Source organism: Jaculus jaculus, chromosome 6 (genome assembly GCF_020740685.1).
Source record: "Jaculus jaculus isolate mJacJac1 chromosome 6, mJacJac1.mat.Y.cur, whole genome shotgun sequence".
In the NCBI taxonomy this organism is placed as follows: domain Eukaryota; kingdom Metazoa; phylum Chordata; class Mammalia; order Rodentia; family Dipodidae; genus Jaculus; species Jaculus jaculus.
In genome coordinates this window covers 99,063,563-99,091,337 of record NC_059107.1, presented here as the reverse complement: position 1 = coordinate 99,091,337, position 27,775 = coordinate 99,063,563, and the positions used below count along the sequence as shown (strand labels likewise).

At 50.8% G+C, this 27,775-nt stretch overlaps 1 protein-coding gene and 1 pseudogene across 7 annotated transcripts; one reads left to right on the top strand and one right to left on the bottom strand.

The window, feature by feature from the left end:
• The first annotated feature begins 416 nt into the window (after window positions 1-416).
• On the top strand, window positions 417-27,771 carry Itga7 (integrin subunit alpha 7). Of its 7 annotated transcripts, none has more exons than XM_045151925.1 (26): window positions 417-749; window positions 5,075-5,202; window positions 5,300-5,379; window positions 7,600-7,855; window positions 8,339-8,470; window positions 8,738-8,857; window positions 9,734-9,941; window positions 10,062-10,255; window positions 11,382-11,470; window positions 11,581-11,708; window positions 11,837-11,932; window positions 12,089-12,150; window positions 12,276-12,445; window positions 14,988-15,137; window positions 15,672-15,787; window positions 16,239-16,431; window positions 20,073-20,153; window positions 20,243-20,322; window positions 20,419-20,493; window positions 20,648-20,750; window positions 21,217-21,393; window positions 21,537-21,668; window positions 23,736-23,849; window positions 24,400-24,498; window positions 24,589-24,714; window positions 26,859-27,771. In XM_045151925.1, the coding sequence occupies exons 1-26, from the start codon at window positions 517-519 to the stop codon at window positions 27,087-27,089; spliced, it is 3,573 nt and encodes a 1,190-aa protein (XP_045007860.1). In that variant the 5' UTR covers window positions 417-516; the 3' UTR covers window positions 27,090-27,771. The 7 variants fall into 7 exon arrangements, with proteins under 7 accessions (XP_045007860.1, XP_045007857.1, XP_045007856.1 ...); XM_045151922.1 differs by lacking the exon at window positions 8,339-8,470 and adding an exon at window positions 25,695-25,807 and having other exon boundaries at window positions 26,859-27,058; XM_045151921.1 differs by lacking the exon at window positions 8,738-8,857 and adding an exon at window positions 25,695-25,807 and having other exon boundaries at window positions 26,859-27,058.
• On the bottom strand, window positions 18,610-19,508 carry LOC101618044 (annotated as a pseudogene).
• Window positions 27,772-27,775: the final 4 nt, after the last annotated feature.

Here is a 27,775-nt window from a genome sequence, read left to right as displayed (position 1 = left end):
CGCGGGACCGCTTTCCCTACCTCTCTCTTCATCTGCGCGTCTGTCTTCTCGGGGTGTCCTTCGGCCCCTTTCTACTTCTCTGTTACCCTCTTTTCCCTTTTTGCCCGCTGGGCTCCTGAGGACTCCCGGTGCCCCCATTCCTAGGCGCCACCTCCACCTCCTTAGGACCGGGGTAGAGGCAGGGAGGCGAGCGCCGTTCAGGGGTGGGGCGGGAGCTGGGGACCCGGGACGCCGCGGTCCCAGCATCTCCGGGCAGCCGCGCGCCGGAGTCCCCACCTGCCGCGGGGCCGGGGCGGGGCCGGGGCGGGGCCGGCGCGGGGGAGGCGGGAGCCCGAGTCACGCCGGGCTCGGGCTGCAGCAGTCGTCCTAGCGGGAACTGGGGCGGCGGAGGGACGGGGGAAGGAGCGGTGGCGGGGCGCAAGGTTGGAAGGTCCCGAAAGGCCAGCTAGACTGCGGAAACCAGAAACACGCCTGGGGAGATCTGGGGTCCCGGCGCGCAGGACTTTCCTCACCCTGATGGGGAGCGCGCGCGGGCTTCGTCCCATGGCCGGGACTCGGAGCTGCGGTCCTTGGGGCCCCCCCGGGGTTTGCTACCTTCTTGGTTCCTTGGTTGCCGGACTGCTTTTCCCACGGGCTGTCGCCTTCAATCTGGACGTGATGGGCGCCCTCCGCAAAGAGGGTGAGCCCGGTAGTCTCTTCGGCTTCTCCGTGGCCTTGCACAGGCAGTTGCAACCCCGACCCCAGAGCTGGTGAGTCACTGAGCCCACCCAGAGTCTCCTGGTTACAGCCTTACATTACCCCCTCCAACTTCCCAGCCACCTTCTCCCTCCCGATCTTTCAACCCCACGCTGCCCACTTGACACCCCACGCTCCAACCTCCAACCTCCTGCCTTGCCCCACCTTGTCCAGGTCCCCCAACCCCAGAATCTTGCCGTGGGCCTGAGTTGCAGAGCAAAGCTCTTGTGTTGGCAGAGAACCATTTCCTTCTGCTGACATCCTTGCTCCAGGCCAGAGTCTCTAGCTCCATCTCCAGAGGGCTGAACGCCCCAGGAAGGGAGACTGGCCATTCTGTCTCTGCCTGTGGCTGGAGGAGATGGAAAGGACAGAGAGGGCGAGAGTGTCATGGGAGGGAACGAGGGGAGACTCTAGAAATAATTCTCTGCTGGAACATCACCCTGGGGTGGATGGAGTCAGGGCCGCAGGGCATCGGGAGACCAGAAGAGAGCAGCTGGGGAAGATTGGGAGAGGACCCGGGAAGGGGGCTTGGCAATCTGCAGAGGCGGTTTGATGTCACATAGTGGGGGAAAACTGAGTCGGCTAAGTAGCAAGCGCTGGCGGCGGCGGCAGTGAGATCCAGGAAGGATGCTGGGCATCCTTCTCCTTGGGAAATTTCCAAACCCAGGACTCTCACATCAAAAGGAAAAGACTGGGAGGAGCGAAGGGCACAGGACAATTCTAGTTCTCATCAGTTCAGGACCCTTGGGAGATGGACACACTCGCGTGGGGCCTGTGATTGGCCATGCTTCCCATACTCTTGGCTTTTGCAAGGTGCAAAAAGAGAGGCAAGAAAGAGAAGCAAGCCTCCTACCCCCTCCGGCCAGGGGGCTTTTCTCTCCTTAGCCAGTGCCTAAGCCACATTAAGTATCTGTCCATTATTGGGATCAATGCTGTCTGTCCGTGGGGACTTTCTTCCCCTTACTGTTGGCCTGGAGGCAGGGGCAACAAACAGTTCATTTCTCCTAACCTACTGGAGTGGCGGCGGGTAGTACTAATTGCTTTTCTTCCATTATCCCTGTCATCTGGGGGCAGGGTCCATGGTCTCTAAATCTTTGGGGATGATAGAAAATAACTTGACTTCACTTATTCTCTAGACAGCTACCAACTTCATCCTGGCCAGTCTCTGTCTTCCTCCCTCCCTCTTTCCCCCATCTGACAGAATTCCAGGACTAGAGGCCTTTTTAGGACATGCTGAGCTCTCTGAGCTATTTCCAGGCAAATTCTCAGTTATTTTTAATAGCTTGGTCTCTTGTCATTTCCCCCTTCTCTTTGAAGGTGGCCCCTGATTCTGTTTCTCAGAGCCAAACTGGGGGCCATTCCCAAAGGGGCCTGACTGCCTGGCCCCCCATCTTTGTTCCAGCAGGGGGCGCTGTGCTGATTGGAGACGCAGGGGTGTCTAGTGATTGAGTTGTAGGTGGCGTGCCTTAGCACCACGTCTGTTTTCAGTCTAGCCCCTCGATGAGACTTCAAGACCTAACCTTTTTACTTTGCTGTGTGTGTGTGTGCCTCACTTATTTCCGTCGACTGTAAAATGGAGATACATAATAGCTCTACCACATCAGGTTGTACCGGGATTAAGAGTCTTTAATGTTTGTAACATACTTAAAATAGCCACAGTATGTAGTGAGCACTGTGAAAGTGTTCTGTACTGTGGTCCGTGTGCTGGGATTCACAGAGCTACAGACTAGCTTTATGATATCCTGCATTCAAAGGCTTGACTTAGGGGGACCCTGGGCTAGGCCAGTGCTTTCCCAGAGGACCCCTCACACTGAGCTGGGTCAGAGGGGGGCTGGGAGGGGGGCTGGACTTGGGGTGGAGCTCTGGTTTGTGTGGAGAATAGAGAAGTGGTAGTAGGTTACTCCTTGGGATCCCAGGCGCGCTCTACCTGCATTTTCTTTTCTCTCTGCAGTGGCTTGCACCTGTGGTCACCCTTCGCTCTAGGGGCTGGGCTCATGGGTGAAGCCAGGAAGGAGCACATGGCTGTGACAGAAGTGGGGGTGGGGCTAGGAAACTGCCCACCGTGCTCTTGTTCCAGGGGTGCCGGCTGGTTTCTTGTGCATCAGAAGTGGGGCGGGACATGTCCATGTCCTCAGCTTCTGTCCGGCCTCTCCTCTCCTCTCCTCTCCTCTCCTCTCCTCTCCTCTCCTCTCCTCTCCTCTCCTCTCCTCTCCTCTCCTCTCCTCTCCTCTCCTCTCCTCTCCTCTCCTCTCCTCTCCTCTCCTCTCCTCTCCTCTCCTCTCCTCTCCTCTCCTCTCCTCTCCTCTCCTCTCCTCCCCTCCCCTCCCCTCCCCTCCCCTCCCCTCCCCTCCCCTCCCCTGTCCTCCCCTCCCCTGTCCTCCCCTCCCCTCCCCTCCCCTCCCCTCCCCTCCCCTCCCCTCCCCTGTCCTCCCCTCCCCTGTCCTCCTCTCCTCCTCTGCCCTCCAGGGAAGAAGTGAGCACAGAACACTTTCTCTTCTCAGGGTGCTGAGCAGCTGAGCCACTGTTGTCTCTGTGAGCCCACAGAAGACGTAGGTTCATAAGTGTGTCTTGTGCTTTCTATGGGGCAAGCACAAAGACGGATAAGACAGCCCAGGGCTCAGCCTCCTCAGCGTTTGGAGGTTGGCACACTGCGGACTTGTCTGAAGGTTAGCATTTGTTTGCCTAGGGCCCTGTCACCTACATTCCTGAGGGTGTCTCCCCCCTCCCTGTCCCTCTCTTCCTTTTCTGGCATGGTTTCAGTGTTCTGAAGACAGTTAGCGGGCACAGTGACAGGCTAGTAGAGTTAGGGCAACGTGGATTTGCATTCAGGTACAACTGTCTTTGCATGCATTCCCGCCTCTGAAAGAGGAGGAAAGAATATTTATCTTAGCATTGAGGACATCAAGTGGGACAATGTATGTGACTTGTTTCCCTGACACCTACGTGGAGAGTGATAAAGGTTATCTGCTCACATTCCTGGTGTCCTGCCTAGGGTCTGATTCACAGTCGGGGTGAAGGAGGTGAGGTGATGGATGCCCTGCTGAATAGATATCATTTCCTTGTTTCATCAGCACCCGGCCCATGGCCCGGCATATTATGGAATGTCAGTAAATAGTTATTAAATGGATACCAAATATATATTATATATTTTATTTCCCACTGCTCCCATCCCCCCACTCTTGACACTAGATCTGACATGAGATGACAGCTGCTAAGAGACAGCAGGAGTTGTGGGAAGGGAGAATGGCTGTCTGCCGTCCCCCTCACCCCACCAGGCCTGGCTCAGTGCCCCACAGATGCCTGCCTGTAACATTGCCAGACAGTTTTGGGCTTCGCCTCCAGGAAGGGATATGGAAGAGTGTGGGAGATAGGCCTTGAGGCTCGTCCTAGTGCCTGCCACTGGTGAGGCTCTACTTCTGCAGAGAGAGGATGCATGTAGCCAGTGGAGCATCTGTTACCTCACCTCTGTTCCTCCTTTACTCCTGGCCTGGGGGTTCAGTCCCAGGGGACCCAGGAAGCCTCCATTCCCAGCGTAGTCCTCCCCTGGGGAAGACGCCTTGGCTGTGATCATGGAAAATTGTTCTGCCAAGAAAGTTGTAGCTGAAAAAAAGGCCGAGGGGGTGGTAGGAGAGATGGTCGGGTGGGGGTGGGGAATGGGAGGAAAGGAGAAGGTTGCACATGTGGGAGAGAAGGAAGGATGGATGGAAGGGAAGAGAATGAGGGTTGGAGACAATGAGAAACCCATCTTTACTTCCATGCCAGCTCGCATGCCAGTCTTGGGATGGAGAGCTGCTGGTGGGATGGGGTCTTTGCTGGGCTTTTGGTGAAGGCAGAGCAGGCCCAGGTCCATCTTAGCTTCTTCTTTGCCTGGTCTCTGACGTTGGTCCCTGACCCACACTGTGGTGCCAGTGTGGGTGCCTGCTGCTCTTGCTCTCAGCATTCTTGGCATTTCTGGCAGGATTTCAACTGGACCAGGGTTGGGGAGGAGGGCAGAGCCTGCTGGGGCCAAGCCAGGGGTGGAGGGGGGGTGGGGCAGCCTGTCAGGAACAGGTGCTGGGGACGGGCAGTTCTTGCACGCCGGCAGTGCTGTTGGGATGTTGTGGTTGGCACGCACATTTCCATGTATGTTCCTGCTCATGCAGAGAGGGAGTGTGTGTGCGACACTGTGATTGCATGGCCAAGTCTGTTGTCTTATCCTTTTCAGAATTCGAGAGAAATGACTTTTGCCCCTTTTCTCTAAATCTGGAACACTGCTTGTAACTGAGAGGCTGGGCCTTGGTAGCTGGGGAGAGGCTGGAGCACTCTGACCTCTCGGTACAACCTCCACCCCGCCATGTAGGTTGCTGGTGGGCGCTCCTCAGGCTCTGGCTCTTCCTGGACAACGGGCAAATCGCACTGGAGGTCTCTTCGCTTGTCCCCTGAGCCTTGAAGAGACGGACTGCTACAGAGTGGACATCGACCAGGGAGGTGTGGTTCTGTGAGGGTGGCCTGGGCAGCATGCAAGGAGGGGAGGAGAGGACTCAGCCTCCTATTCCTTCCTCTAATTCCCAGTGTCTTGCCTCAGCTAATGTACAAAAGGAGAGCAAGGAGAACCAGTGGTTGGGAGTCAGTGTTCGGAGCCAGGGGCCTGGAGGCAAGATTGTCGTGAGTTCTACGTCTCCTTACTGAATATAAAGACGGTGTATGTGTGTCCAGTGTGTGCGTTTGCATAGGTGTGCCTACAGAGCACAAGCTGGGCACATACCATGATTCATAAGACTTCTGGAAGATACGAAGAAGTGTAAGGATGATCCTTGTGCTTGCCAATTTTAAAATATCCATCCAGGGCTGGAGGGATGTCTTAGCTATTAAGGTGTTTGTCTGCAAAGCCAAAGGACCCAGGTTCAATTCCCCAGTACTCACATAAAGCCAGGTGCACAAAGTGGCGCATGAGTCTAGAGTTCATTTGTAAGTGGCTGAAGGCCCTGGCATGCCCATTTTCTCTCTCTCTCTCTGCCCCCTTCAAATGTATAAACAAATAAATAACATGTTAAAACATCCATCCAGCCATTTGTCAAATACTTTTTTAAAAAATTTATTTTTTGAGATAGGGTCTCATGTAGCCCAGGTTGACCTGGAATTCACTATGTCTCAGAGTAGCCTTGAATTCATGATGATCCTCCTGCCTCTGCCTCCCAAGTGTTGGGATTAAAAGCATGTTTTGAGTCCCTTTTACTTTCTTTTCTTCCTTTCTTCTCTTTCTTTCTTTCTCTTTTTTTTTTTGAGTCCCTTTTTCTTTCCAACTAGTCCTTTTCTATTTATTTTTTATTTTTTAAGTTTTTGGTTTTTCAAGGTAGGGTCTCACTCTAGCCCAGGATGACTTGTAATTCACTATGTAGTCTCAGGGTGGTCTTGAACTCACAGCAATTCTCCTACTTCTGCCTCCCAAGTGTTAGGATTAAAGGCGTGCACCACCACGCCTAGCTTATACTCTTCTATTTTTTTTTTTTTGTTTTGTTTTTTGGTTTTTCGAGGTAGGGTCTCACTCTGGTCCAGGATGACCTGGAATTAACTCTGTCATCTCAGGGTGGCCTTGAACTCATGGCAATCCTTCTACCTCTGCCTCCCGAGTGCTGGGATTAAAGGCATGTACCACCACGCCCGGCTTTATAATCTTCTATTTTGATGTCATCATCTTTTCACCTCCTATTATGCTGCAGGTCTTATGTAGGTAGTGTCATTGTGAGGTTGTGCCTGCCAAATAATTATTGAAATTCTCATAGTCTTTTTCTGCATATTTTTGTCTTTCACTAATATACACAGACAGACAGTTATCAATACAAATCATGATGGGGTTGAATACGGAGAATGTCAAGTGGTCTAGTCTTTAGTTCCTAACTCCAAGGGAGAAATGAGGAGAGAGGACTGTTGAAGATGTAGTGATTTGGCTTTCAAGAGTAGGTCTCTCCTGGGTGTGGAGGTGCATGCCTTTAATCCTAGCACTCAGAAAGCTGAGGTAGGAGGATCACTGTGAGTTTGAGGCCAGCCTGGGCTATAGACCTGGGTTACAGTGTGAGTTCCAGGCCAGTCTGGCCTAAATGGAGACATTGACTCAACCCTCCCAATTGGGGAACAGGCAGGGAAGTAGATTCTTTATAGATGAAGTGGTGGCACTTATAAAGAGTCTAGGAGCCAGGCGTGGTGGCGCATGGCTTTAATCCCAGCACTCGGAAGGCAGAGGTAGGAGGATTGCCATGAGTTCAAGGCCACCATGAGACTACAGAGGGAATCCCAGGTCAGCCTGAGACAGAGTGAGACCCTGCCTCGGGAAAAAAAAAACAAAAAAACACACAAAAAAACAAAAGAGGTCCAGGGACAGGATTAAGATTAGCATGTTGCAGCCAGGTGTGGTGGTGCACGCCTTTAATCCCAGCACTTGGGAGGCAGAGGTAGGAGGACCACCATGAGTTCAAAGCCACCCTGAGACTCCATAGTGAATGCCAGGTCAGCCTGGGCTAGAGTGAGATCCTACCTCAAAAAACCACACACACACACACACACACACACACACACACACAATTAGCATGTTGCAGGATCGTCACATGGTCGGGGAGGCACATATTTTATGTGCTGCCTTAGTCATGTATCTGTGGGTGACCAGGAAGCCATCTTCCTTTGAGGGAAGGAGGTGGGTAAAGATGGGAGAATGTGTAAGGCAAGGACTTCCTGGCCTGCGTGGCTGTCCCCCACTTATGCTGGCACAGGAGCATGTGTATGTGTGTGTGTGTGTGTGTGTGTGTGTGTGTCTGCCAGATGTCTGCAGGTGGGCAATGGGAAGGTGCCTGGCGAACACAATGAGTGACTTCTCCTCTCTTCCTTCCGCAGACCTGTGCACACCGATATGAGTCTCGGCAGCGAGTGAACCAGATCCTGGAGACCCGGGATGTGATTGGTCGCTGCTTTGTGCTAAGCCAGGACCTGGCCATCCGTGATGAGTTGGATGGTGGGGAGTGGAAGTTCTGTGAAGGGCGCCCCCAGGGCCACGAACAGTTTGGGTTCTGCCAGCAGGGCACAGCTGCTGCCTTCTCCCCTGACAGCCACTACCTCCTCTTTGGGGCACCAGGAACCTATAACTGGAAGGGTGAGTCAGTCCTCAGGGAGGGGAAGAGAGGATCAAAACCTCCTCTTATCTCAGAGATGGGACTTGCAGGCAGCACGTGGCCAAGCATGACCACATGCTCACTGGCATCTTGCCCTGGGGCACGTCCATGCCTTCCACTCCCGTCATGCTGGCACACACATGAATGGGGTTACCTCCCGTCCTTCGCATGGCCGAGTGTCCCTCCGCATGCTGCCATGAGCCCCCATGTGCTCGTCTGGGCCAGGGCCTGCATGCTCCAACACAGCAGCCCACACCTCATCACTACCATTCCTGTCTCTGCACGCTGCCACTGGCTGAGCTGTCACCTGGTGAGTGTGATGCCAGGTCTGGGGACCCTAGGAAGCTTGGGCAGGGAGCTGGCGGAGATGGGGCTGGAGAGGAGAGGAGGGGCTTCCCTTTTTGCCTGAGCGTCTGGCTTGAGGGTGTGCCTTGCTGCAGACACTAACAGGATTATCCTTGCAGGCACAGCTAGGGTGGAGCTCTGTACACAGGGCTCCGTGGACGTGGAGGACCTGGACGACGGGCCCTATGAGGCGGGGGGCGAGAAGGAGCAGGACCCCCACCTCATCCCGGTCCCTGCCAACAGCTACTTTGGTAGGGCCCTCTCCCTGGCCCAGAGCCACTCTAACCCTCTGTTCCTCTCTCTCTCTCTCTCTCTCTCTCATCCTCCCTCTCCATCTCCCCATCCTTCTGTCTTGGTCTTTTACTGTACCTCTGTGTTTTGGTCTCGGAGTCTCGTCTTTGGTTTCTCTCATTTTCTTCCTCTATGTCTTCCATCTTCTTTTTCTGTCCTGGTTCTGTCTCTGTGGTCCCTCCTGGCTGTCCTTCCCCTGGTGTCTCTTCCTGCTCCCACCCCCACAGGGTTGCTTTTTGTGACCAACATTGATAGCTCAGACCCTGACCAGCTGGTGTATAAAACTTTGGACCCTGCTGACCGGCTCCCAGGACCAGCCGGCGACTTGGCCCTGAATAGCTACTTAGGTTTGTAAGCTTCCACCTCCTGGGCCCTGGGGGCTTGGTCCTGGTCTCACCTCCTTTTGCCAGGGAACATCCTTTTCTTTTCTTCCCTCCACCAATACACACCCAGGGAACCACATGTGGGTCTAAATTGCAGAAAAGAATTGGGTCTAGTGACAGGCCTGAGAAAAGGAGGTCCCCAAAGTGATGATAGTCCCCTGGGGGCTGTGAGTCAAGGGATTTCATGGAAGAAGAGCCAAGTGGAGCGATCAGGGACAACACTGTCCTGAGAAAGAAAACCCTGACTTTCTCTGAAGGGTTGTGGGTGGGCTTATGAGGGAGAAAGCTCTAGGCTTGTGGGTAAGCCCTCATAGTCAAGCGTATTCCCTTGTAGACAACAAGAGGGAAGCCAGGCTCAGGAAGTGGTTTCCTCTGAGCCTTCTCCCCAGCCCTTGAAGTTTGGGTGAAGAGGATCTTTCCCCACCCCCATCTCCCTCCCATCCACGAGACAACAAACATCCTCTCCCTGCTGGGATGGGTGCATTAGATGGGATCGGGGCCTCCCGTCCCTGGGTTGGGCTTGAGCAGTGCCTCTGGGCTAGCTTCTGCCACTGCGCAGCCGCCCAGGGTTCTCTGTCAGCGCCTCTCTCTCTCCTCCCCAGTCCCCCAGGCTGACCCCATCACACTTCTGTGCCACACTCCAGTCTCTGGCCAGGAGATTGTGGGAGGGCTGACAAGTCCTGGGTAGGAGGAACAGCCCAACTGTGGTGGTGGTGACTGGGGACTCCTTCCCTGTGGTTCCAGACATGTTCGTGTGGGGCAGGGTGGGAGGCTGTGGCACACCCACCTTCTGAGTCTTGGGGAATCTCTCACTCACTGGTAAGTGGTCCCCTCCCTTAGGTTTCTCAATTGACTCTGGGAAGGGTCTTGTGCGTGCGGAGGAACTGAGCTTTGTGGCAGGGGCGCCCCGTGCCAACCACAAGGGTGCAGTGGTCATTCTACGCAAGGACAGTGCCAGCCGCCTGGTTCCTGAGGTTGTGTTGCCTGGGGAACGTCTGACGTCTGGCTTTGGCTACTCATTGGCTGTGGCTGATCTTAACAATGATGGGTAAAAGGGCCAAGTGGAGTACCCTGGGGAAGGCGGGGTCCAGGGGGCAGAAGTGGCTTTTGTATGTTGTCCTAACATACCTGGTCTGGAGGACCCCACATTGTCTCCTTCTGTCCACAGCTGGCCAGACCTGATCGTGGGTGCTCCCTACTTCTTTGAGCGCCAAGAAGAGCTGGGAGGTGCCGTGTATGTGTACATCAACCAAGTTGGTCGCTGGGCACAGGTCACCCCACTTCGGCTCTGTGGCTCCCCTGATTCCATGTTTGGGATCAGCCTGGCTGTCTTGGGGGATCTTAACCAAGATGGCTTTCCAGGTGTGATTGGGTGTAGGAAAGGCTCAATAGGGGAGGGGCTGTGGAGGGATCTAGAATCTGTGAGAGTTTAGGGGATGGTGTTATGGGGACTCAGGAAGAGAAAGAACATGGCCTTACATGGAAATTTTATAAGCTCTAAGACTTGGGCAAGTTAACATTTCTGAGCTAGTAATATCTGGAGGCAGTAGCTGAGGGGATTAAAAAAATGATGCTTGCTGGCATGGTGGTACATGCCTTTAATCCAGCACTTGGGAGGCAGAGAGGTAGGAGGATTGCCACTAGTTGGAGGCCACCCTTACATAGTGAATTCCAGGTTAGCCTGAGCTAAAGTGAAACCCTACCTTGAAAAACCAAACCAAAACAAAACAAAAAGATGCTTGTAGCTTCTTTAAATTTTTTAAAAATTTCATTTATTTATTTATTTGTTTATTTATTTATGTGTGTGTGAGAGAGAAAGAATGAGAATGGTTGCTTCAGGGCCTTCAGCCACCCCAAACAAACTCCAGACACATGTTCCATCTGTGCATCTGGCTTATGTGGGTCCTGGGGAATTGAATCTGTGTTCTTTGGCTTTGCAAGCAAGTGCCTTAACCACCAAGCCATCTCTCCAGCTCTGTAGCTTCTTCTTTTTTTGAAATATTTTATTTATTTATTTGAGAGAGAGAGAGAATGTGTGCACCAGAGCTTCCAGCCACTGCAAATGAACTCCAGGCACGTGTGCCACTTTGTGCAAATGTCTTACATGGGTATTAGGGAATTGAACCCGGGTCCTTGGTCTTTGCAGGCAAACTCTTTAACCTCTAAGCCATCTCTGCAGCCCCTGTGGCTTCTTCTTTTTCTTTTCTTTTCTTTTTTTTTTTTTTTTGGTTTTTCAAGGTAGGGTCTCACTCTAGCCCAGGCTGACCTGGAATTCACTATGGAATTTCAGGGTGGCCTCGAACTCATGGCAATCCTCCTACCTCTGCCTCCCAAGTGCTGGGATTAAAGGCATGCGCCACCACGCCCGGCTTGCCCTGTAGCTTCTTGATGAAACAGAAAACCTTCTGCAGGACTAAGTGAGGGAAATTGGGTATGGATTTTGTCCAGCCTTTCCCAGCTCCATGAGGTCTTTTTCTCATGCCCTCAGATATTGCTGTGGGAGCTCCCTTTGATGGGGATGGCAAAGTCTTTATCTACCACGGGAGCAGCGCTGGGGTTGTTGCCGAACCTTCACAGGTAGGAGAAGGAGGGAATGAGCATGGCTGGAATAAGGTCTGCAGAAGGCAGGGCGGGCAGGCAAAAGTGTGTTGAGGTAGGATTCAGGGAGGCTGATGTCTGGTCCCCAGGTGCTGGAGGGTGAGGCTGTGGGTATCAAGAGCTTTGGTTACTCCCTGTCTGGTGGCCTGGATGTAGATGGGAACCACTACCCCGATCTGCTGGTGGGCTCTCTGGCCGACATTGCTGTTCTCTTCAGGTGAGTTCCCCTCCTCCAAGCCATATCCCTGAAGCTCCGACCTTACTCCAGTGTCAAATCTGGAGTTGCACCATGTTTCTACCCTCACATTCTCAAATTCCCAACATCCTGGCTTCTCCATGCCCCAGGGCCAGACCAGTCCTGCACGTCTCCCATGAGGTTTTCATTGCTCCACAGTCCATTGACCTGGAACAGCCCAACTGTGCTGGTGGCCGCTCAGTTTGGTGAGGTGGGATCCAAAGGGAGGGCTGGAGAGGCTCCCAGGACCCACTTTCCTCCTTTTCTTTTTGCTCCCCAGTTTGGGTCTGGTTGATAGGCTGTGGAGAGGTGGGAAGGGTAAGGGGTCCTTGTTTGGCTCAGGAGCCTCTTTGTCCCAACAGTGTGGACCTACGGATCTGTTTCAGCTACATTGCAATGCCCAGCAGCTACAGCCCTATTGTGGGTGAGTGGGGTTCCCCCTTCCACTGCTCTCCCTGGTGGCCTTCCAGGTTGGAGAGGAGGGCATCTTGGGACAGGGTAGATGGAGCAGCCCCACCTCACTGGCTCCTCTCTCCCTATATGCCATAGCCTTGGATTACATGTTAGATGGGGACACAGACCGAAGGCTCCGAGGTCAGGTTCCCCGTGTGACCTTCCTGAGCCGTAGCCCAGATGACGCCAAGCACCAGGCCTCAGGCACTGTATGGCTGAAGCACCAGCATGACAGAGTCTGTGGAGATACCATGTTCCAGTTGCAGGTGGACACCACCCTCTGGCTTCTGAGTACAGTCCTTCTCAGAATTTCATTCATTTAGTGCTCTTCTACCCTAGCGCTCACTCTCATTTTACCGTCTCAGCTTTGAGGGGTTGAGGGAATGGCTCAGTGGAGAAAGTGCTTTGTTTTTGGTTTTTCGAGGTAGGGTCTCATACTAGCCCAGGCTGACCTGGGATTCACTATACAGTCTCAGGGTGGCCTCGAACTCACGGGGATCTTTCTGCCCTTGCCTCCTGAGAGCTGGGTACAGGCACATGCCACCATGCCCGGTGAGAAAATGCTTCTTAATGCAAACATGAGCACCTGAATTCACATTGCCAGCACTCACACAAAATGCTGGGTGTGGGAGTACATGCCTGTAATTCCAGATCTGGTGAGGTGGAAACAGGTGGATCCTTGGGACTTGCTGGCTAGCTTGTTGCAGTCAGGTTCGCATTGCTGGTAGAAATCACCAAACCAAGAGCAGCTTTGGGAAAAAAGGGTGTACTTTGGTTTACAGGCGCAGGGGAGAGGGAGCTTCATGGCAGGGAAAAACGATGGCATCAGCAGAGGGTGGACATCACCATCTGGCCAACATCAGGTGGACCATATAAACAGGAGAGTGTGCCAAACACTGGCAAGGGGATACTGGCTATGATACCCATAAGCCCGCCCCTAACAATACACTGCCTCCTGGAGGCATTAATTCCAAAATCTCTATCAGGTGGGAACCTAGCATTCAGAACACCTAGGTTTATGGGGGACACCGAGTCAAACCACCACACTTGCCCAATTGATGAGCTCTAGGTTCAGTGAGAGACCCTGTTTCACCTGTCTCAAAGAAAAAGATAGGGCTGGGCATGGTGCTCCACATCTTTAATCCCAGCACTCAAGGTAGGAGGATTGCTGTGTGTTTGAGGCCACCCTGAGACTACATAGTGAATTCCAGGTCAGCCTGGGCCAGAACAGGACCCTACTGAAAAAAAAAAAAGAATAAGATAGACACTTACGTTGACTTCTGGCCTCCAAATGCACATAGACATGCCTGCGCCCACATGCAGGTGTACCTAACAGGCATATGGACACACATACACTGATGCACACACATATACTCATGCACACACACATACACTGATACACACGCATACACTGATATGCACACACATACACTGACACACACATACACTGATACATACACTGATGCACACACATACACTGATACACACACACATACACTGATGCACACACACATACACTGATACACACACATACACTGATGCACATATACACTAATGCACACACATACACTGATACACACACACACTGATATGCACACATATACTGATGCACACACATACACTGATGCACACACACATACACTGATACACACACATACACTGATACACACACATATACTGATGCACACACATACACTGATGCACACACACATACACTGATACACACACATATACTGATGCACGCACATACACTGATGCACACACACATACACTGATACACACACATACACTGATGCACACACATATAATGATGCACATACACTGATGCACACATACACCGATGCACACACATACACTGATGTACACACACACACAGATGCACACACACATACACTGATACACACACATACACTGATGCACATGCACATACACTGATGCACACATACACATGCAAAAAAAAAAAAAAGGTTTTAAGCTTCCTTCTGGGCTCATTCTTCCTAATGCTTCCTTCTTTTTCTTTTCCCTTTCTTCTGGGTAGGGTCTTGCTCTAGTCCAGGCTGACATGGAGTTCATTACATTGTCTCAGGCTGGCTTCGAACTCCTATTGATTGTCCTACCTCTGCCTCCCAAGTCTTGGATGAAAGGCGTGTGCCACCATATACAGCTACCATGCCCAGCAGAAAGAGTCAGAGAGAGAGAAAATGGGTGTGCCAGGGCCTCTAGCCTCTGCAAATGAACTCCAGATGCATATGCCTACTTTATTTATTTACTTATTTTTATCACTTGTTCCTTTTTTTTTGGCTTTTTGAAGTAAGGTCTCACTGTAGCCCAGACTGACCTGGAATTCACTATGTAGTCTCAGGGTGTCCTCGAACTCACGGCGATCCTTCCACCTCTGCCTCCCGAGTGCTGGGATTAAAAGTGTGTGCCACCACACCTGGCTTCTTGTTCTTATTTTGGGGGATGGGTCTTTGTATGTAGCCAAGGTTGATCTGGAACTTGCTATATAGCCCAGGCTGGTCTCGAGTACAAGATCCTCCTGCCTGAGCCTCTTGAACGCTGGGGTTATAGGAGTGAGCCACCATGCTCCTTCAGCACTCACTGCTGGCTTCTTATTCTCTTGTGAAGCCCTAGGTTCTGATCTCTCCTTCCTTTCCTGCTGGGCCCTCTCTTCCTTCCCACATACTTCACCCCTGTCCTCTATCTTGAGAAACTTCATTCTCAGTTTCAGAGTCTGGGCTGGGTCTGGCTAGGCAGGGCTGGGGCCTGGAAGGTTGTGCTAGTGAGGAACACTCTTTCCCTTTTCAGGACAATGTCAAAGACAAGCTTCGGGCCATTGTGGTGACCTTATCCTACAGACTCCAGACCCCCAGGCTCCGACGGCAGGCTCCTGGCCAGGGGCTACCCCCTGTGGCCCCCATCCTCAATGCCTATCAGCCCAGTACCCAGAGGGCAGAGGTAAGCATTGGAATTGAAGATGGGATGGGCAATGTTCCTGGCCCCTCTCCTGTGACAACCACTCACTGTAGCCCAGGCTGACCTGGAATTCACTATGCAGTTTCGGGGTGGCCTCGAACTCATGGCGGTCCTTCTACCTCTGCCTCCCGAGTGCTGGGATTAAAGGTGTGCACCACCACGCTGGGCCCCTCCAAGCTTCTTAAATCACCTCACATTCCGTGAAAGTGGCAGCACAGAACTCCTTGCATGGCACTCACAGACATCGTACTGTCATTGTAGAATCTTGAACATGAAGTTCATGCTGGGAGCTGTGGTCTGGCTGTGGACTAGCCTGCTAGGCTCTACTACAGCATGGAAGTCCTTCTGCCACTGTGCAACTCAAAGCGATTAAGTGACTAGTCCAGTGTCACGCAGCTAGTGTCGTTGGTTCTGGAGTTCTTTAATCCTGTGTTTCTCTTAACCCACCATATATCTTGGTGACACATTTGGCCCCTACCTTATCCCTAGAAAGGATCCTTTGTAATATTTCCTCAGATCCACTTCCTGAAGCAAGGTTGTGGTGAAGATAAGATCTGCCAGAGCAATCTACAGCTTGTCCATGCCCGCTTCTGTGCCCGGGTCAGCGACACAGAGTTCCAACCTCTGCCCATGTGAGAGGGGTGGGGAATATGTTGTGTGGGAGAGGGGAGGGCCCAGTGAATGGGAGGACTTCCTTTAGGAGGTCTAGTCAGAAGAAGAGTCTGAGTCTACAAATGGCAGAAGACTAGGCACAGGGCCCCAGGATCCTGGCCAGTTCCATTTCATAGAACAGCGTGTAGACACTTCATGGTTGAGTCTTCACTACTTTGTGGGGGTAAGGATCATTAACTCTGCTTTATGAATAGAAGCAAGACCTGGAAAGCTTGTAAATGGTGGAGGTCCCTTGACTCTCGTTCATGTGCAAAAGGACCTGGCTTGGTCTGCTGTATGGCTTAGGGGACTCCTGGGGTAGAAGGAGAGGCTTGGGACATGGAGACAGTTGCATGAATTTGACAGGGGCCTGGGACTAGAGAGGCAGCAGAAGGGCTCAGGTTGCATAGTAACTGGGGTCCAACCCTTCAGGGATGTGGACGGGACAACAGCCTTGTTTGCACTGAGCGGACAGCCAGTCATCGGCCTGGAACTGATGGTGACCAACCTGCCCTCGGACCCAGCCCAGCCCCAGGCCGACGGGGATGATGCCCACGAAGCCCAGCTCCTGGTCACCCTCCCAGCCTCACTGCACTATTCAGGGGTCCGGGCTCTGGAGCCTGCGGTGAGGAACTGGGGCAGAGGGTGGGGGGGGGTCTTTACAAATATTTTTTTAAATAATTAGCCTATAAAATGATGGGTTTCATTATGACGTTCTTGTGTCTGTGTAACATTCTACTTTGTTCACGTTAATCCCCTATTATTTTTCCCTGTGCCTCCTTCCTTCTGGCACCCTTCTTCCCCAGCAAGAAGTCCCTCTTATGTACATTGTGGAAGAGAAAATACGGTATTCTCTTTTAGCCTTTGACATTCCCTTCTCTTATTTCCCCTCCTCCTTATCCTTAAACTCCTTCCTTCCAACATTGTCCCCCTTCTAATTCTTAACCTGTCTGTCCATCTATCTGTCATCTACTATAACGTATTCATTCATTCTTTGAGTGTGTGCGGTGTGCATATGTAACTGTTTTTTGTGGCTGCACGTGTGTGTGGAGGCCAGAGGTTGAAGTTTGGGATCTTCTGTAGTCACTCTCCATCTTTTTTTTTTTTTTTTTGTGGGTTTTGAGGTAGGGTCTTGCTCTAGTCCAGGCTGACGTGGAATTCATTATGTAGTCTCAGGGTGGCCTTGAACTCATGGAGATCCTCCTACCTCTTTCTCCCAAGTGCTGAGATTAAAGGCGTGCGCCACTATGCATGGCTCATATTTCTAATCTGGATTTCTTTTTTTTTTTTTTTTAATAAAATATTCTTTAATTTCACAGATGACAATATGAAACAAGCACAACGGTTATGCAGTACAGTCTCAAGGTGTATACAAATTAGAATACAGAGTTTAACACTTGTATAACTGACAGTTTGAACTTTATATTTCCATATAAAACTTACAATTTCAAATATTAGCCAATCTGATAACTTTCTCATAATATAAAAAGGATGAGATGCATATTTTCACTAAACAAACTACATAAAATATTTAAAATAATCATTAAAACTCAACATTAGAATTTATAAAGATTAGCTATAAAAATATATTGGCAAGTCACTCTTCTTACAAAGGTACCATTTGCTACATCACAAAATAGTCTCTAACGTAAAACTCCCTCAACTAACTGCTCTATCTCAGAACCTGACAGCCCTTAAATGAAGTTGATTGTAAAATTCTCTTGGAAAGCTTTGGTATGCCTTTTCAGGTTTTTTTTGTTTTGTTTTGTTTTTTGTTTTTGTTTCTGTTTTTCGAGGTAGGGTCTCACTCTGGTCCAGGCTGACTTGGAATTAACTCTGTAATCTCAGGGTGGCCTTGAACTCACGGCGATCCTCCTACCTCTGCCTCCCAAGTGCTGGGATTAAAGGCATGCGCCACCACGCCCGGCTCTTTTCAGGTTTTATAAAAAGTATTTTCAGAGCTTTTGTAAACACTTCATTCTATTAAAGCACAAAAGTAATGGGTATCCAACAGCCTTTAGGATACAGAATCAAAAAACCAAATCAGTATGTATTTGTAAAAATCACCTTTACCAGAGTAGGCAAAAAAAAAAAAAAAAAACAAAAAAACCCAAAAAACAAAAAACTAAACTAAAAGTATCAAACTTTAAAACAGTTCTTTTCCCATTTTTCTGATAAAAAAACAAATGCTATAAAATCATCCCACTTCATTCATGTACCTAGCAAGCCTTTTAGGAAAAGACCCATTCTTAAAAATCCTCTCCAGTTCAACAAACTTACTTTTAAAAACTCATCTAAAAAACTTCACAATACGACAGGTATACACAATCATAATTTATATATTTAGTAATGTATTGAGTTTTCTTTTACATTTGTAATTTAGAATTTATTGGTAGAAATAAAATACACATACAACCACATACAACTGATAAAGGCCAATCCCAAGAAACAGTAGGAAATGCGTACATACAGGGTAAATTGATTTACAAATTCAATTTACTAAATTTCACCTTGTATACCATTTTTGGATTGACGTAGAAAACTTGAATTGCTGAAGTTCACTTCCTGCTTCTTGAGGATGTTTCTTGTTCGCAAAGCCCCCAGTTGTGCCGGCAGCTTCTTAAGGCCATCTGCCACTTCATCCTGTGACCAGGGCTCTTGCATAAAGACATTTATTTACCTTTGCATTGCAAAAGCCTAAATAAAAGTTAGCTTCACTTTTATAAAACTTTATAAAACTTCATAAAAAGAAATCCATCTAATTTTTGGATCAGTCCACAAAAATACTTTATTTTTAAAAAAATCAAACACTTTTATGAGAATAAAGATCCTTCAAAGTTTTTAACTCTTCTATGAGAGTTTTATTTTGATTTTCCAGGACTGCAACTCGATTTTCCAGGCATTTGACATACTTTTTCTTCATTCTTTGACATTCTGGAGCAGCTTCTCTGGTTTTCATCAATCTTATTTTTCTTTTCAATTGGGGGTCATCTGTCTTAGTTGCCTGAGAGGTAAGAGTGACAGGCGACATCATCACCACAGCTTGTGGCAACGCAGTGGCCGATGGTGTGGTGCGGATCTGGTATGTCTGCACATCTCCTGATGCAGTTTGCACAACCACCTGGTTGCCGGGCACAGGTATTTGCTGTCCATCAGAGGTCTGTGCATACTGGAGAATCCTACCTTGCTGAGGATTGCCTGCATTTGTCATGGTTAAGGTCTGTAGTCCTTGTACTCCGTCTGTGCCTGGACTGGCCAACTGCAAGGCTCCATTTGGGGCAATGGCAATGTCCTGTCTGCTGCTGGTCTGATAGGTGGGAGTTGGAACAGACATAGAAGTAACAGCAGAAATGCCAGGATTTTCTCCGTCTCCATTTCTGCTTCGTGTTTCTTCAGAAGAGAGGTCTTTCAAAATTTTTCACAGGCCCCCAAAACAATTGCAGCCAACTGATCATGAATCTTTCATCCTTAAACATTGCTTATGTCTTTGCCAGCCAATAATACATGTTCTATAAGGAGGGCTCCGTGCTAGGATCCTGTGAGCTTTCTGTGAGGAGCCTATGCTGTCAGATGGGTCCTGAGACTCTCACTTTCTGATAAAGATGAAACCTGCAGGGCAGTATGAGAACCATGAGCTCCCTGAACTGCTGAACCAGGCTGAGGTGCGGTCTCGGAAGTGTTACTCTTGTGGGAATCTTCCATAATCAACTGTGGCCTCGCCCCGCCGCCACCTGGGGAGGACACGGTCCACTCCCCCTCCCAGGTGGATCCGAATTCACTTCCCAGTCCCCCTCTCCCGGCGAGGGCCGTGCCTCTGCCTCGGATGGGGTGGGGACGCGCAGGGCCACTCGAGAGCTAGCTGTCCCGGGCTGCGCTCCTCCGCCGTCCCGGGCCGCCAGCTGTGGCATGATCCACACCATGCTGGGGCAAGGGGCAGGGACAAAACTCTGGATTTCTTATTTTAGAGAAAACTTGCAATATTTGTCTCATAGACTCCGGCTTGTTTTGTTTGCATGACAATGTCTAGGCCTATCTATTTTCCTGCAAATGATAGTTTTATTCTTCTTTATGGCTGGATAAAACTCCATTATGTATATGTATATGTATATGTGTATGTATATGTATATGTATATGTATATGTATATGTATATGTATATGTATATGTATATGTATATGTATATGTATATGTAATGTATATGCATATGGGATGAGGTCCTGAGAGGCTCCAATATCCCAAACTGAGTTGTTCTTCCCTCTCCACTCCAGGAGAAGCCGCTCTGCCTGTCCAACGAGAATGCCTCTCATGTTGAATGTGAGCTGGGGAACCCTATGAAGAGAGGTTCCCAGGTTGGCACATCTGCTCTCTACCCTGTTTGAGGGGCTTCCCCTTAAGCCTCAGCCCTCCCCTGACTCTCCTGTCATTTCATGCTGGCTAGATCACCTTCTACCTCATCCTCAGCACATCTGGGATCACCATTGAGACTACAGAGCTAGAGGTGGAACTTTTGTTGGCCACGTAAGATGGGGGAAGGGTGGGGCAATTGGATTGGCCTTATGGGCCCACGGAGGTACCTGTGCCTGCTGCCCACACATGCCTATGCTCATGTGCCAGGATCAGTGAGCAGGAGCTGCACCCGGTCACTGCTCGAGCCCATGTCTTCATTGAACTGCCACTGTCTATTGCGGGGTAAGTCCTGCCTGAGTGCGTGCCCCTGCTGGAGGGTGGGGCGCTACCACTTCCGAACCCTGGACTGGGCTCTGCCTTGCTTGGCCTTATCATTCTGACCCTATTCAGCCAGACCCCAAGTCTCCTCAGCCCTGTTTTCACCCCTCTACACCAGGGTGGCCACACCTCAGCAACTCTTCTTCTCTGGGGAGGTGAGGGGCGAGAGTGCCATGCGATCTGAGCGGGACGTGGGCAGCAAGGTCAAGTATGAGGTTACGGTAAGTGTGCTGGCGTGTGGTGTGTGTCCTCTGTGGCACAGAGTGGCCGAGACGTATCCCAAGGCAGGGCTCTTCTCTTATATGGCAACATGATGGCCTAGGGGGTACTAGGCCTCTGCTGTGCTGTGGACAGATGTTCATGCTGGGAGCTCAGCTGTCGTCGTGAGGAGTCATCATCTCCCGCTGGTCTGAGAGGCTCTGGGCACTCACAGAAGCCCCTCTATGGGGGCCTCACCTGGAGTGAGGCCTTGGGGCAGAATTGATGGTGTTCCTTAGAATTTTGCCCTTGCTTTCTTGGGGCTCCTCTCCCACCTCTCCAGGCCTGAGTTTGGTGTGGGGAAGTGCCCAGTGTAGCCTAGCCCATGCGCTTTGTTGCCACTGTTTCCTGAGGTCCTCCCTCCCCCTATGTGGCTTAGGTCTGCTCAGACACTGAGCTCCGTTTCTTCATACTGCATTGGACCCACAGGTCTCCAACCAGGGCCAGTCACTCAACACCCTGGGCTCTGCCTTCCTCAACATCATGTGGCCCCATGAAATTGCTAACGGGAAGTGGCTGCTATACCCCATGCGGGTGGAACTGGAAGGCGGACAGGGGCCTGGGCGGAAGGGTCTCTGTTCCCCAAGGCCCAACATCCTCCACCTGGTGAGGCTTATTAGTGGGTGGGGAGAAGCTTGGGGAGGATGTCACGGGGCTGGGGGAGTGTGTGTGAGTGGGGGACGGCGATGCCATCCGAGGACTGCTGCATTTAGAGGAACCCTCACTGCTCCCTCCCTCTCCCTGTGTAGGATGTGGACAGCAGGGAGAGGAGGCGGAGGGAGCTGGAGCAGCCTGAGCAGCAGGAGCCTCGTGAGCAGCTGGAGCCCAGCACGTCCTGGTGGCCGGTGTCCTCTGCTGAGAAAAAGAGAAACGTCACCCTGGTGAGGGCAGGGGGGTGGGTGCGGCCACAGTTTGTGGGAACACAGGACTTCATGACACTGGGCATCTAAGGAGGGTGGCTTGTCGAGGCGTGTGGTGGTCATACATGCGGGGCAAGCTGGCCAGAAGTTTGCACCACAGCTGGAGGGAGGGGTCCCCAGTGAGGCAGCTGCTGACTCTGCAGACCTCTGCTCCCAGACTCCCAAGTGCCCATTCTAGAGCAGGGCACCTCATCAGCTTCAGCTCGCTACATAGCTAAGCAGCCGATTCTTTTCACACTCATATAAAATATCACTTTTTTGATGTTTTTATTTTATTGGTTGGGGGGGGGGAGGCAGATGAGAGAAGGAATGGGCACGCCAGGGCCTCTAGCCTCTGTAAACAAAGTCCAGATGCATTTGTCACTTTGTGCATCTGGCTTACTTGGGCACTGGGGAATCAAACCTGGGTCCTTAGCCTCCTTAGGCAAGCACCTTAATGGCCAAGCCATCTCTCCAGCCCCAATATCATGTTTTATAAGGGACATAATGGTTAGCCATTAGTGAGATCTGTTTGTTTTGTTTTGTACTCAGTTGGGAACACCTGCTTGAATTTTGCTATGGCAAGAGCATTCCATTTTTTTTTTTTTTGTTGTTTTTTTGAGGTAGGGTGTCACTGTAGCCCAGGCTGACCTGGAATTCACTATGGAGTCTCAGGGTGGCCTCGAACTCACAGTGATCCTCCTACCTCTGCCTCCAAGTACTGGGATTAAAGGTGTGCACCACCACGCCCGACTGAGCATTCCATTTTTTAATGTTCTTGTAAGTAAAATTTCAATTTCACATATATTATATGTGATTTGTGAAGTATCCCTTTTGAATAGTTTGCCTCCCTCATGCCTATGTTTTTTTTTTTTTTAATAGTTTTTATAGTTTAATTCTTTTTTTTTTTTTGAGGTAGGGTTTCACTCTAGTTCAGGCTGACCTGGAATTTACTATGTAGTCTCAAGGTCTCAAGGTGGTTTTGAACTCATGGTAATCCTTCTACCTTTGCGTCCCAAGTGCTGGTATTAAAGGCATGCACTACCACGCCAGGCTTAAGAATTTTGAATTGCTCAAAATAAGTGACAAAACAAACGATGGCTCGAAGACTTCAAACTTTTTTTTTTTTTCAAGGTAGGGTCTCACTCTAGGCCAGGCTAATCTTGAACTCACTCTGTGTTCCCAGGCTGGCCTCGAACTCAGGAACTCACAGTGAATCTCATACCTCTGCCTCCCAAGTACTGGAATTAAAGGGGTGCATCACCACATTCTGAAGCCATTCTCCTGCATATGCATGTGTTGAATGATGACTGTAATACAGTATTTAAGCAAGTGGTTTTTCAGTGGCGGTTGGGCCAAGGGGATTTAGGTCAGGCCTGGAAGGAGCATAGTCTGAGTTCCCTGCTACCAGAAGCCCCTCCCTCAGTGAGTTTGGGTTTAAAGCAGGAATGTGGCTTTGCCAACTTTGGATCCGGGACTTTAAATACTTTAAATACTGACGCTGAAGGGCTTCACCCGCTCTGTGATCCGAGGCAGGCTGCTGACCTGGCCTCCTTAGGCCTCAGTTTCTTCTTCTGAAAAATAATGATGTCAGGTGTAGTGGCCCATACCTGTGATCTCAGAACTGGGGAGACTGAGGCAGAAGGACTGCAAATCTGAGACTGGCTCGGGCTCTACAGTGAGGCACTGTGTGTAGTGGTACCTATTTTGGACCACAGGATTAGTTTAGGAAGACTTCCTGGAAGAGCAGAGTTTGAGGTCAGGTAAAGAAAATGGGAGAGAGCTGGAGGGATAGCTTAGTGGTTAAGGCGCTTGCCTGCGAAGCCAAAGGACCCAGGTTCGATTCTCCAGGACCCACCTTAGCCAGATGCACAAGGTGGCGCATGTGTCTGGAGTTCGTTTGCAGCGACTGGAGTCCCTGGCGCGCCCATTCCCTTTCTCTCTCTCTGTCAAATAAACAAATAAAAATCAATATCAAAAAAAGAAAATGGGAGAGATAACAAAGTAATGGACCTTTTGGCTCAGGGTCCTGCCTGTCCTTGTCCCCAGGACTGTGCCCGGGGCACGGCTAATTGCGTGGTGTTCAGCTGCCCGCTCTACAGCTTTGACCGCGCTGCTGTGCTGCACGTCTGGGGGCGCCTCTGGAATAGCACCTTTCTGGAGGTGAGGGCACCACTGGGGCTTCAAGCTGGGATTCTTTATTTTATTTTATATTTTTATTAACAACTTCCATGATTATAAAAAATACCCCATGGTAATACCATCCTTCCCCCCACTTTCCCTTTTGAAACTCCACTCTCCATCATACCCCCTCCTCATCTCAATCAGTCTCTCTTTTACTTTTGATGTCTTGATCTTTCCTCCTTTTATGATGGTCTTGTGTAGGTAGTGTCAGGCACTGTGAGGCCATGGATATGCAGGCCATTTTGTGTCTGGAGGGAGCATGTTGTATGGAGTCCTGCCCTTCCTTTGGCCCTTACATTCTTTCCGCCACCTCTTCTGCATTAGACCCTGACAGGCTGGGATTCTTTTGTAAAAGCCGCACTGGGATTCACTTCTATCTCCTCCCTGTTCCAAGTGCAGCATGCTCTTAACCCAAGTCAGGCAGAAAGACCCTCTGTGCTGGTACCTTTCTGCTTATGGTCTCAGTGGCTGGAGGGAAGTGAGGAGGACATGGGTATTTAGGAGACAGCCTCCTCACCTACCTCCTTAGGAGTATACAGCTGTGAAGTCCCTGGAAGTGATTGTCCGAGCCAATATCACAGTGAAGTCCTCAATCAAGAACTTGCTGCTCAGAGATGCTTCCACAGTGGTGAGCTGCAGGGCTGGGGTGGGTGGGGGAGGGGACTCTCCTCCCTTCCACTCACTTGAGCGCTTGCCCCATCAACCCCTTGCCTCCCAGATTCCAGTGATGGTATACTTGGATCCCATGGCTGTGGTGGCAGAAGGAGTCCCCTGGTGGGTCATCCTCCTGGCCGTGCTGGCTGGTCTGCTGGTGCTGGCACTGTTGGTGCTGTTGCTGTGGAAGGTGAGGCTTGGGGAGGGGCGGGGCCGTGGGGACTGGAGTCCCGGCAGCCTCTCAGGTGTCCATGCACTCAGGTATCCAACGACTCTATACTGAGCACTTAGGTTGCCAGTGCCAGGAAGTCTATCTGCCCTGGATGCTTCAGACTGTGAAGCCGACCTTGTCCTCAGGGCTCTTGTAGTCTAGTAGGGGTGGCGAGTAGTTAAGACAGGCCGAAGGTGTTCGGACAGTGGGAACTCAGAGGAAAGACGGTGTGAGGGGACATGTCTCTGGAACTGGGCCTTAGAGCAAAGAGCATTGGTAGCATCTGGATATGGACAGATGGGGTGGGTGGGACCTGTGTTTTCCAGAGGAAGCATGGATGGCAGAGCCATAGGGGCAGGGCTGAGTGGTCTGACTTAATGAGAGGAGCAGCAAAGGCTGGAGAGGAAGTTGTGGCCAAGGCCAACAATTGTGGAGACTAGCTCCAGGGAACCGACCGTATGGCTGAATTGGGAGCTTCTGCCTAACAGGCTGCACACAGAACCATTCTTGTCCCTATAGAGCTGTGATAGAGTCCCTACTGGCTCAACATAGAAATGCACGCGCGTACACACACACACACACACACACACACACACACACACACACACACTTCAGTACAGGAAATCCATGCACCACCAGAGCTCACCATCCTTGAACCACATGCTAAAAGGAGGCTTCATGTGGAATCATGCATGTCCGTGGGGCACTGTGGAGGACTGCCCTGCCTGCCTGCTCCTTGAGACCAATCACAGGCTGAGTACAGCCCCTGGCAAGTGTGCATCGTCAGTAGACTAGATTCTGGGGCGGCATCCAAGCTATTGCCCAGTCTTAGGGAAGGACTAGCTCCAGGATGCTTGCTCCCCGCTCCTATGGAAGGCAGACAGAGCAGAGATAAAGGCTCCCAACCTCCGCAGTCTTCCCATATCCTGCCTCTTTTCCTTCTCCTCTGACATTCCCAGTGTGGCTTCTTCCATCGGAGCACTCAGAGCTCGTCATTTCCTACCAACTATCACCGAGCCCATCTGGCCGTGCAGCCCTCGGCCATGGAAGTTGGGGGTCCTGGGACTGTAGGGTAACTGTTGTGTATGTGTGTGCGCGCATGTATGTGCAAATATGTATGTGTGTGTATGTACGTGTGTGTGTGTCTAAGTATATCTCTCAGCATTCAGAGGGTTAGGAATGTGCAGGGGGAAGAGATGAGTGTGCATGAGGGTGAGGAGAATCTAGCGACTGAGGTGAGAAGTGACTAGAAGGGAGAGGTTGCAAGCGTAAGTACACACAGCTGGGGCATGCACAGAGAGTGATGGGTTAATGGCGGACAAGCATGTGGGCATGCGGGGGAATTACATGCATGTCTTTTCTGTGGGCACGATTTCAGAGATGAATGTTGAACAGGGATGTGCAGTCTGAGCATGCAGGTATCTATGCCGTTCTGAGTTGAGTATGTTTGGGGAACACAACCTGGTATGTAGGGCCAGCACAGTCATGATCTAGGAAGGACCTAGACATAAATGTGAGGGCGTTGGTCTAAGGGAGGGGTTGCCCAATATACGTGCCCACAGTGTATGTATATGAGGCTTGAGGGGCACCGTTCCAGGTGTGCATGGGTCTAGGAAGCCATTTTCTTCCTCAGATCTTGTTTGTGTTCTGGGGGATGTTGCTGGGTCTCTTAAGAAGCCTAGGTGGGGCTGGGCATGGGGGTGCACATCTTTAATCCCAGCACTCGGGAGTCAGAGGTAGGAGGATTGCTGTGAGTTCGAGGCATAGTGAATTCCAGGTCTGCCTGGGCTAGAAGGAGACCCTACCTTGAAATGAAAAAGCAGCAGCAGCTTAAATTGGGTGGATGGACACCTTGGGAGGCAGAGGTCCTATCTTCAAGCTTCTCTTTCAGGGGACAAAGGAGATTTCCTTGGTCCTGCCCCTTGGGTTCCTTCCTGGTCTTCTGTTGTGAATGAGAACTTGGGGCCCTGGACTGATGGTGACTCCTTGGGGCTACCTGCTATGCTGGATGCTGGCTAGCCTATATTTTTGCTTCAATTGATTCTTTCTGTTGCAGGGATAGTGAGGGTTCCAGGAGCCTCAGCTCTACAGGCTCCTCACGATCTGTCTTGGTGTTCTTATAGCTGGGATTCTTCAAGCGGGCAAAGCACCCCGAGGCCACCGTGCCCCAGTACCACGCGGTAAAGATCTCTCGGGAAGACAGACAGCAGTTCAAGGAGGAGAAGACAGGCACCATCCTCAGGAGCAACTGGGGCAGCCGCGGGTGGGAGGATCCCGATGCACACCCCATCCTGACTGCGGATGGACACCCTGAGCTGGGCCCTGATGGTCATCCTGCACCAGTTACTGCCTAACTTCCCTTGTCCAAGACTGGATTGTGGAATTCAGGCGTGGTGACTCACACCTTTAATCTCAGCACTTGGGGCGGGGGACGGTGCAGAGGTAGGAGGATTGCTGTGAGTTTGAGGCCAGCCTGAAACTATGGCGTGAGTTTCAGGTCAGCCTGAGCTAGAGTGAGACCCTACCTTGAAAAAAAACAAAATAAAACAAAACAAAAAACAAAAAACAAAACAACGAAAAAACAAGACTGAACTGTGAGTCCCTCCGCCCTTTCCCAAGATGGCTCTTTGGGATGAAGAACGAAGAGTGGGCTGCTGGTCTTGTGAGCCTGTACAAGCATCAAGTGGTGAGATCTGCTTCCTCAAGGGCACAGATCCCTCTCACCCAGAAGAACCACCCCTCCAACTCTGCCTTCGAATGTCATGAGATGAGAGAGGGTAAACAGGGATGAGCCACGGGACAGGGCTGGAAGGGCAGGCAAGTCCTGTTGCAAGGAGGGGAGAAAGGGTCCTGATACTCCGTCTCCCACTCACCCATGTAACCCATCTCCCCGAAAGTGCCTTATCCAGAGAGGATCGGGGAGGAGGTTGTGCCACTGACTCAGGGGTTCTTCCCTTCCCAGATTTCCCTGTCTCTTGACTTTAGTTTGCTGTATCAGTCTAGTGGGTGTTGTCTATTTATTAAAAACAAACAAAAAAAA